General features: G+C 31.5%; 1 protein-coding gene across 4 annotated transcripts in view; it reads left to right on the top strand.

The window, feature by feature from the left end:
* Positions 1-935: 935 nt before the first annotated feature.
* The window catches only part of LOC105345552 (low-density lipoprotein receptor-related protein 4), a 34,349-nt gene continuing 23,427 nt past the window's right edge, over positions 936-11,857 (top strand). For all 4 annotated transcript variants that reach the window (XM_066074390.1, XM_066074389.1, XM_066074391.1 and 1 more), the window contains exon 1: positions 936-993. In XM_066074390.1, the coding sequence (XP_065930462.1) occupies positions 942-993 (52 nt within the window). In that variant the 5' untranslated portion in view covers positions 936-941. The remainder of the gene's footprint in view (positions 994-11,857) is intronic.

Raw genomic sequence — 11,857 nt, 5'->3', positions numbered from 1 at the left:
CACCTGGAAAATTCACAATTATTTATTCAACCAATAAAATAATTATCTCTCAGACCCCCCCCCCCCCACCCGGAATTAGTTTTAAAACCGCGCATATGCATTGTACATAAAAGAAAACGTATCATTTTAAGCCTGCGCATATCATGGCTTGTTAAAAAGTTGATTACATCCTTTCATATTCCTATACTGAGCCCTTAATTGGATCTGTTTTGACCAATTCGTTATATTTATGCCATTTGTTAGTTTCGTATATGAATCTTCGGGAGCAGCAATTGTTACAGTAGCGCACACACTGCCGCCTGGCGTTATAACGCAGCATTAAATTCATACAACTTGTATTCGTCTTTATTGAAAGTGCTTTATGGTTAGCATGATTGAACTCACGTTTGTAACAAGAATAGAAGTAAGAATTTACACGAATAAAAAGAGGATATTTCAACATAGAATTAAGCAAACCATAAAGAATAAAAGAGAATCAAACTGAAATTGGATAAGCATGAATATGAAAACAATAAAGTGGCATGCAAGTGTAAATGTACTGAAGAATAAAGAAGTAAGCATAATAAGAATAAAAGCAAGATACATAGACTTTTGGCAGTAATTCCCTCCATATAAACGTGCCATTACTTCACTGGGCTCTCTGATTTTGTTTCGTGAATCGCTGCAGTTTTGTTTTGCTTGCTTCTTTCTGATGTAATAAATTGTGTTGAGTTTTAATTTCCGAAACTGTCCGTGTATAACAACACACAAGCCCTTTAAAAGCGCTGTACTTCTTTTAACGGTGGATTGTATACTATTAGGGAAGTGCGTCAGTGCGTTTTAAACTATTTAATTTTTGGCACATACATGCACCTTCTATTATATATTGATTCTTAACAACAGAGACCCCTCTTCGGAATTTCCCCATGTTTTAATACATGTAAATGTATCGTCTGTATTCAATGATGCTTCTCCTTCTTGGAACGCTATTTTTATTGGAGCATTTTTGCTTTGGTAAGTGCACAATTCATGCAAAGTTTCAAAAATAAGTCTTGAACACATTCTTTTAATAAACATTAAAGGGATCATTAGGGTGCCCATAAATATTTCGATAGAATTAATTTTATAATTTTTTTATTCACTATAATTTTCAGGCAATAAGTTTTGTATTCTTTATAATGAAAATGTTATTAATTGTATAAAAAATTATCGGCTTTAAAACCATGTCTTACTTATTAAGTTGAACCCATAATTCAGTGTCTCTTTTCTGTTTCTGTGATTCGCTTTTTACATAAGAGAATGCATTTGTGTAAGTATAGTTATGTAATAATAAGTATATAATTAATTGCATATCTTAAAATGCACGTGTGTATATTCTTACTTTTCATTCCTTCTTTTACTGTATTTGCATTGCTATCTAATAACTGAGTCGTAAACAATAGAATTCGGTATCAAAATATCTAATAGATCCTATGCCGTTTGTATTTTGATTTCGAAGATCGATACGTTTTTTTTTCCAGTAAGACCACCTTCATTATTTATACGTTTTAAACTGTGCAGCCAACCCGTCATATAGATATTACTTCCTGTTTTAATATAATAGAGGTTTAGCTTTCGACTTTGCTATCTTGCGCTACTGGAATTACCGATAGTTTCAGTTACGTTAGCTTTAAAAAAAAACCTGTTGCTGTCCTAATAAAAAACTAAATACGTGGGTGATATGCACGCGTTTAGTTTATACAAGATTCCTCCGATTTTTACTCCCCATTTTTAGACGGGGTCACATGACCCCGTCTATTGGTTTACTGACAGCCGAATTCTCAAACCGGACGGCACGCATAGAACACATGAATTGAGTCCTAGCGTAAGAAAATAGTGCAGAAAGTTTTCAAGCATTTCAGTAAATTTGTATCATAAAACACGCAATAAATCTTTTTAAGTCCTCTGTGTATAAACAAAGTTCTATTTGGAAACAAATAGTTTTATTGATCAAAATATTTTTGCTCGGGTTCAAATGTGGAATGAGTTACGCAACTGAATGCACAGCGCCATTGACGATTCAGTTGGTGCACGAGCTCATTAATCAATAGAAAAGGTTGATGATGGAATCGAAATTAAAGTTCCCAAACGCAATGTGCCATTTTTGAAAAATTGTATAAAATTTTATTTTGACTATCTTTCAACAGAATACTGCCAAACTTCGATTCATGCGCAAGCCGAAGTTAAAATTGGGACGGGTTATACACAAATGTTTTACAAATTAAATATGTGTTTCATTGGCTTCCAGTCTACTTGCGGTATAACTGCTGTTCGTCTCTAAAGGAATTTTGTACAAAGAAAATAAAAACAAGTCTGAATTTGCCTTCTCTTTCGTTGGCTCTTTAGTTGATTGAACTGAATATGAATTTTAAGCAATGCATTGTAAGCATAATCTATAATAGATTATACATTTTGGAAGACTTATACATCATATAATATATACAATATTATCGATTGAAGAACCAAGTTAAATGTTAATGTTCATGTTTTCCGGCTTAGTTGTAATCAGGCTTGGGGTGAATTACATTGTAAAATAATGCATTACATTACCATTACTTCATGAATTAGGGCATTGAATTACCATTACTTAACTTTCTTGATGTAATGCATTATATTACCATTACATGAGTGAAGTAATGCATTACCATTACTTTGTGAAAAGTCAATAAGTTTTGAAAAAGTAATTTAAAAACTAAATAAAGAGTTTTTGTAAATATTTCATAAATAAAACATGCTTAAAACATTTACAGGTTCATGTTCACTATCAGGTTCAAATTTAATGACTTATGTACAAGATTGCTGTTGCACTTGTAGTTCTCAAAGTAAGGTTGGTCCCGTAACATTTACACGCTAACGGCGAGGTTGACAATCTCTCTTATTTATGTCTCTGATTTTCGGAGTTTGATTTTTAATTAAGGGAACGGTTGTATCGTAATTCGTGTAGGTGATGCACGAGTTTACACAAAAAAGTAGTAAGTGGCAAACGGATTTATTTTTACCTATTAATTTTGCATGAATTGCAAATGAAGAAAATCGTATCAGATAAGTCGGTCTTAAAAATCAAAATGGCGACCGTGACAAATCTTTTTATTGTCAAAGTTCTTGGAATCTTATTGTAAAAAAAAATATTTCTAACGTCAGGTGCCTGTTTTTGTTATCGGTATACAAATGTTCACTTTGTTTGTTAATTCAGCAGTTAAGAGTTTTCGGGGTTTTCATAAAACTTTTATTACGGATACTGTCCGACTTGTGGATTTTCCCTTGGATAACAAAATTGAATAAATCTAATGATTAAAATTATCTACTTTGATATAATTGTTTGATTTTCCCGGTTACTAGTAATTTTTAAAAATTTTCTTTGGGGTCTTATTTTATATACATGTAATATAGTAGATTACCGTTGTGTCAATTTTCTACAAATATGAAGGCCGGGATTGAGTAAAATTTAGACAAAGTATCAGACAAATGCAAAAAAGCCGAATTAACATTGATTGTAACAACTAATTCAAACTCATAAATTTTGGAAGCATATTGGAAATCCAGGACAATTACAAATTCAAACTTTCAAGACCCCGTCTTTCAGTACTCTCAGTACTTTGATTGATTCATGACACGTGCTTGGACGACCTCTAATGTAACTAAAAACAATACAAGCATTCTGAGAGCATTGCATATTGCTGTTTTTTACGGGCCGCCAGAAGGCGGTCCGTTATTTGATATACATTTAAATATTGTCACTGCGTTTCTGCGGGATAGTTTTTTTTTTTTTAACGGAAGTAATATTATGCCTTTTTATTAACTAAAAGTGAATTTGCATATAGAAATGAATGTTTTATGCCTTTTAAAAAATTATACATGTTTTTGTTTTACTCGCAAATATAAAGTAGTTCATAGACTGTCATGTTAGAGACGTTTTTTTTTCATCGAGACTATAATATATTCGAAAAATTTCGGAGTTTTTCATTCGTTTCAAAATAATGTATCGGTATAAGGGACATACTAAAGACCTGAAATACTAAAGACCTGAATGACATGAACGTTTATATAGATGATATATTTAAATTTCTTTGTGCTGCGTCAAATGAAATAGGAAACAAATCCGGCATATTTTTTAATTCTAAAATTGTGCAGATTCTACCGGATGAGATGACCTCACATGTACCTTTAAAATAATCCATTTTTATTTTATTATGAGGTCCCTTGAAATCATTTAAACTAATGCATTAAGGTTTAATTCAATACAATGCAACACAAATATCAAAATGGTTTGAAATACATAATATCCAAGAGAATAATGATGAGTTGAACGTTGTATTAGAATAATGTACAAATCAATGTGTTCTCTATTAATTCATACTATTGCAATTATCATACAATTACCGTTAGAAATGCTTACGATTCTTAATAATAATAGTAAAATGTTTAACATCAAAACGTGTTGCTGAAAATATATTAAAATTTACCCTTAAAATTAGTACAACCAACTCGTTATGGTTTGTGATTTTTTTTTTATGTAACCAACCAATGATGATGCATACAACTATATTTTGGCGGCCCATTTGACGCTTGCGTCAATATGATTTCTTGTGGAAATTGTGAAAACAATGTTATGCAGAATATCGAACCCGAACATTAAAAAATTGGAATATAAAAAATTAAATAATTTTCTTGAAAATATGCCAGACGCTACAAAAGTGTAAACTTGATCTGTAGTTTGACATTTTGAAGCTGATCAGCAAATTTCATATCATTCCTCAAACGCAAAAAGAAAAAAAGTGTGAAAAACTGAAATGGGACAGACTGACGGACGGACGGACGGACGGTCGGACTGACGGACGCAGAGGAAAGCTATAGTCCCCTCCGGTGAAAACCGGTAGGGGACTAACAAGCAAGCCTGGATATTGTTTTTAACATTTATTCTTTAAATCTGACGTATAGCTGTAAGTATTTATCTGAAGGTTTAAAGGCTTCATACCTCTAGCAAATTATGAGTAATACAAGAGACCAAGGGGCAACATTGCTCAACTGAGCAACACTAGCATTAACTCTGATTAAATGAACTGACAGCATGAAACAAAAAATATCTTGACAATTAAGTACAGTAGACCTAACACAAAACTTTTTTAAAAATCTGCCGATTTTTATCCACATATTACCAAACCCCTTTGCTATTTTAGATTTATCTTTATTCCTTTAGAAAAAAAACGCCTCCCCCTTTTGTGGCCCTTTAATCTTATAATAAACTTTAATCTGCACAATCTGTGCTTTCCCGCAACTTTCAGCCTTTTTTAACTGAATGCTTTCAAGAAGATTTTAAAAGACTTTTCTCTATATTTTCCTATGTAAAAATTAACCCCCCCCCCCAAAGAAAACAAAAAAATTAAAAAAAAATTGGCCCAACCATACCCCTGGATCACGATTTGAACACACTTAAATTTACACTATCTGGGGATGCTTCCATAAAAGTTTAAGCTTTTCTGGCCAAAACGCTAAGAAAACGTTTTCTAAAGATGTTTGCTGTATATTCCAATTAAAAATTGTGGCTTTATCCTACCCCCCCCCCCCAACCCCCCCCCCCCCCTCTTAATGCTTCCGCACAAATTCGAGCTTTTCTTTTGAAATAGTTTTTAAAAAGAAGATAAAAAAAATATATGTAAATCTTGATTCCCCATTGTGGCTCCACCCTACCCCCAGGGACAAAGATATGAACAAACGTGAATCAACAGTTCCTGAGAATACTTAGACCTACACGAATTTGAGCATTTCTTGCCTACTAGTTTTTGAGAAGCAGATTTTCAAGGATTTTTTTTTTTTTTTTTTTTACATATTCCTGATATATTTTCTGTTTAAAACTTGATCTCTCCATTGTGAACCCACCCCCCCCCCCCTTTAGGGCCATGATTTGAATAAATTTAAATCTACACTACCAGAGGATGCTTCCACACAACTTCGAGCTTTTCTTGTCAAATCGTTTTTGAAAAGATTTTTGGAAAATATCAATTTTTTTTTTCAATAATTCTAAATTTTCTCTGCTTTAAAGAGGGCGTGGCCCTTCATTTGAACAAACTCGAATCCCTATTACCAAGTAATGCTTTTTGCAAATTTCAGTTGAAATATCCTGTGAAGAAAAGGATTAAAATGAGAAATGTTTACAACAACAACGACAACGACAACATCGACAGGCAACGGACAAATCTTGATCAGAAAAGCCCACTTCAGCCTTTGGCTCTAGTGAGCCAATTATTGTCCGTCCCAAATTATTGCTTCCGTCTTTTTTGATGATTTTTAAATAAAACTAGACTTTGACCCGTGCGTGCAAGGGTTGCCATTGTAATGATATCGGACATTTACGAAATAGATACATCGACACAACGTATATTTTTTTTATTGGCAACTGATCGAAATCTCGCGAAATCTTGCGGCCCCTTTTGTAGAGAGATCCCAGTTTAAATCAGTATATCTTTCTAATTGACAATTACATCGAAATATAAACAGCTAAAACCTATTACCAACATATTCAAAATATTATTTTTTTAATGAGTTTATGTCACATAAACAATATTAAAAGAGGAGTTGTAGGAGGCAGTCGGCCACCTGTCGTCCGAGATTTCGCCGATATTTTATAGCTGGCCAATATATTTTCTATATATTATAGTCTGTCCCAAGATATACTGGATTTACATTTTGCATAATTACATGATAGTTATAAATACCACAGGGTTCAAACGATGCTCATTCGAAAATATGAAAAATTTCCAAGATTTCTTAGTCGAAACGCCCCTGTTAGCTTATCAGGTTTTAATACAATGCTAAATCAAAGTACTGAAGTACTGACGGGAGTTGATTATATCGATTATTATTCATTTTAAAATCAACGATATGTTACTTTGCTTGGCAAGTAGTTTATAACCTGTGATTGAGTTTCGCATATTTTTATGATATGAATTCTTTGACTTTTCCGACAAGAATTTCGAGAAAACCCCGTATGAATTGTGTTGTGTTATAATTAAAGCTAGAATTGATTCCATCAAACTATGTAGAAGTAATCGAAATATTCCAAAAATTGTATGGATCCAAGCAATAATGAACTCTAGTCTCGTTCAATCAGATGTGTACACCAGGTCACGTGATAGCTTGATGACGCGACCTCTAAATATATAATGACTCTCTGCCTGTCGGAGATTTACGGAGACAGCCGATGGTTGAACGAGACTATATTGATCTCTGGTGTATGAATACATACAACTGCAAAAAATATCTAAATTGTTCGTATTATTTAACATCTGACTATTTTCAAGGTGTTCATCATCATCAACTCCCAAAAATGTGATGTCTACGGGGATTTTGTATTGCAGTAAGTCCGGATGATAACGTTGTAAAATTGCGCGATGTATTCCGACTGTATTCCGAATGGAGAAAACTTTAAGATGTAAACATTCCCCATTATAAATCTCCGTAAGGAACCTTGTTTCGTTCCTGTGAATTTTTCCGAGTGAAAGATGATAATGTGTCAATGAAATTATCGTGAAAATTATCCCTTTCAACTATTTCAAATGCACTTCTTTCCCAGGTATGAGTATTTTTATAAAAAATCGTCCAAATGTGCTGCATAATTAATTGGGGCAGACTATATTCGTATTTTCAAAATGTTTAAAACCTATGCACACTTTTCATTAAAACAATATACTTTTGGTATGACCATAATCTCAGTTTACTAAAATGTAGTTCTCAAAGTAAGGTTGGTCCCGTAACAATTTTCAACAACAAAACATGCTAATGGCGGACTTGCCAATATATGTTATTTACAATGTACGTCTTTGCTCCCATATACCCGTAATGTAGCAAAAAATTGCAGAATCGCTCCGAAACGATTTTGGAGGAAAATTAATGAAGCTGCATTGAAAATAACAGTTAAATTATTCATAAGCTGAAAACACCTTTCATCTAAAAATTAATTCATATTAATAAAGAATTATACACTTTTTCACCAACGTTTTTTACTGGCTTCGAAGTTACACACCATGTTGACATTCTGAACTCTCGCGACTTTTCATATTAAATGCACTGAGGTAGAGTTATCTTCCATATTTCCTTTGATAAACAGAATATATGACAAAATTTCAATGAAAATTTTTATATATTTGTATTAACGTTTTTGAGTTTATCCATGTAAATGTGATATTGTGAAAACATAAACCAAAGAGCCTCCCGTGATTTAGCATAAAGGTAATGCGCATTCGCAAGTTTGTAAAATCCAAAAAACTCAGATGTTTCCGGATTCTTTAAAGGAATTTTCATTGATTATTAATTAGCGAAGCTTGATTTAGAAAAAAAAAGAAAACAAATTGGCAATCTTCAAGTACCAATGAAATTTAAAATATATAAAACAAAAGACAGTACTCTTTCGATTTCTCGGTATTAAAGCCCAAACATCCGAGTCTGTTATTTCAATATAGTAGTATAGATGAAACACAATTCAAATCGATAAAAATGAAAATAATTAGTGTTGTCAAATTGTAGGAATATATCTTCTTTTTTTTTTTTTTTTTTTTTTTTTTTTTTTTTTTTTTTTTTTTTTTATTTGAAGTTGAACAATCAAATGCATTTGTATACAATAAAGTGATAACAGCTTTGAGAAAATTTACTTCAAAACAAAATTTTTCCTTGAGAGAGAGAGAGAGAGAGAGAGAGAGAGAGAGAAGAGAGAGAGAGAGAGAGAGAGAGAATTGGTTGTTGAACATGAGTAAGTACTTGATTTATAGTTTTATATCATCTCTATATAGTCAGAGTCTGCTATAATTGTTTAGTGAAGTCTATTAAGAAGAAAAAGCCAAGTTTCCCATCTCTTATAAAAATCATCTAATCTGCAATTTCGGATAGCTATATATCTTAGAGTTGATATATGTGTTTTAATATCTATAAGTAATTCATGAATTGTTAGTGCTTCATTAAGACATCTTTTCCTATAGATATAGGATTTCATAACCAAGAAGATAGAATAAATGTCTGTAGAAATAGGGTCAGAGTGTAGCCCGAATATAAAAATTAAAGGATCTCTTTGGATTGTAATTCTCTTTGATTGACAGAATTCAAAAAATTGCTGAAAGAGTTCTTGAACATTAGGACACTCCCATAGTACATGAAAAATTGTTTCATCATGTTGTTTACAAAAGTTACACAACTTACTACATTCCTTTCCTATTTTAAATAGATATTTATTAGTTGTTAGAATGTGGTGATTAATTCTAAATTGCAGCCATTGTAATTTGGTACTTTTAATGTTGACAAAAGGTAACTGGTATATGGTTTTCCACTGTAAGTCTGACAACATAAAAAATAATCCCCATTTTGATTTATTGAAAGATGTGACATTTTCCATGTTTAGAATATTATACATAATCTTAGATCCTTTTCGAGGTGAGCAAAATAATTTAATGTGGAAAGGTATAAAAGGCCTTGGGTTATCATCTTCTTTTGAGATTCCATGATAATGTAAACTAGTTAAAATAGATTTTTGTAAACCAAGATAAGTAAGGAAGTTTGACTTGACATCAAACTTACTTTGAAGGTCTTGTAAACTTAAAAAGGACCCATTTTCATCCAGCAAATCATTGATATAAACAATATTCTTATTGAACCAATCAATAAAGAAAATTGATTTCCCCCCCATTGTAATATTCTTATTGTACCATATGGGTTGTGTAATAAATTCATGCCATGTAAGTAATTTCATTCTATCTTGTATATTTTTAAAAGCAATAAATGTATCCTTCCAAAAGGAGTTTCTAACTAAATTAGTTAATATACAGGATATGAACTCTGTCCCAGTCTTCAGCACTATGTCCGTATTAATTGATTTATTTAATAATATATTCCATTTTGAATTTGGGCTATTTATCAATCTTCTGATCCAGGATGACTTTAGACTTTGGATGTAATTATTTATTTCAATCATTTTGAGACCACCATCTGAGTATTCTTGTGTAATTTGTTTTCTTTTTATTTTGTCCACCTTAGATTTCCAAAGAAAATTAAACAATATTTCATTTAAGTCTTTAATAAATTTATTTGATGGTGTTGGAAGTGAAATAAACAAATGATTCATTTGTGATATAATAAGAGATTTGATCAAAGTAATCCTACCAATAGGAGTTGTATGTCTTTTGTTCCACTGATTGATGATTTCTTTAATTTTAACTAACTTTTTATCATAATTGAGTTTTGGAATATTTGCTAGATCTACGTCAAATTGGATGCCTAGTAATTTAAATTGTGTTGTCCAATGAAAATTCATTTCATGACATAATTTTTCAGTAGAATATTTTTTGCTGCCTATCCAGACTAATTGTGTTTTCGATAAATTAATCTTGAGTCCAGAGATTGTATTAAAATTATTCAATTCATCAATAGTTGTTTTGAGGGATTTTTCTGAGCCATTTAAAATTAGTACAGTGTCGTCAGCATATTGAGATATAAGATATTCAGTATCATCTATTACTATTCCTTGTATATTCTTATTACTTTTTATCTTATAGGCCAAAATTTCTGCACACAGTAGGAATAAATAAGGAGAGATCGGGTCGCCTTGGCGACATCCTCTGCTAGGTTTGAAAAATTTTGAAAGATATCCAGCTTGTGTGACCGATGATTCTATATTACATTGAAAAGTAGATATCCAAGATTGAATGGATACTCCAAAGTTTAAAAAATCTAAACATTTGTGAATAAATTTCCAGGAAACAGTATCAAAGGCTTTTTCAAAATCAATCATTAACAATACACCAGGGATGTCATTTTCCTCTGTATATTGCATAAGATCATATATCAGTCTAGTATTTTCACCAATATATCTCCCTGGTATGAAACCTGTTTGATCGGGACTAATAATAGTATCAAGCATATTTTTAATTCTCTGAGCAATACATCCAGAACCTATTTTATAAGCAACGTTTAATAGTGTTATTGGTCTCCAATTTTTTAAAAAAAATTTACTTTTACCAACTTTTGGGATACAGGTAATAATTCCTTGTTTCTGTGTGACTGAGAGTTCCCGAACTTTGTACCCATAATTTAGAGATCGAACCACGAAATGTCCTATCTTGTTCCAAAAAACTTTATAGAATTCTGTTGTAAATCCATCACTACCTGGACTCTTATTATTTGCCATATTTTTCACCACTGTTGTAGCTTCTTTAAAGGAAATTTCACCTTCTAAGGAGTCTCTTTGTTTATTATTAAGTGTTTTTATTTCAATGTTTGTTAAAATTTCATTTAGATTATAGTCAAAGTTTTCATCATTTTTATTATATAAATTCTTATAAAAACTTTCAATTTCATTCAAAATTTCCCTTTGGTTTGTTATTTCTTTCAAATTCTCTTCCTCTATTATTAGTTTTGGTATTATTTTATTTGTATAATGTCGATTTTCTAAATTCAGAAAATAATTTGTAGGTTTTTCTCCTTCATCTGCCCATTTAGCTCTAGATCTCACCATACTGCCTATAAGCCTATGATTTCTTAAATTTTCCAATTCCTTTTTTTTTTCATTAATCAGACCTATATTTTGTTCATAGTTTTCTTCTAATCTATTCATTTCTGTTACTATTTTTTTTTCTTTTTCATTATTTCTTTTTTTTATAAAGCTTGAATAAGATATGGTTTTGCCCCTAATTTCCATTAAAAGAGTTTCAAGGAAAAGCTGATCATTAATTGTAAATTGTATTTCAGAGTCAGATATAGTGGAAATGCCATTTCTACTATATACGGGCAATGCATAATTTTCTTTGATTTGCATGATTATGGTATTAATGGTTTTAATGTAATCTGAATCATGCAACAA

This window comes from Magallana gigas, chromosome 2 (assembly GCF_963853765.1).
Source record: "Magallana gigas chromosome 2, xbMagGiga1.1, whole genome shotgun sequence".
In the NCBI taxonomy this organism is placed as follows: Eukaryota; Metazoa; Mollusca; class Bivalvia; order Ostreida; family Ostreidae; genus Magallana; species Magallana gigas.
This window is presented reverse-complemented; position numbering and strand designations above follow the sequence as displayed.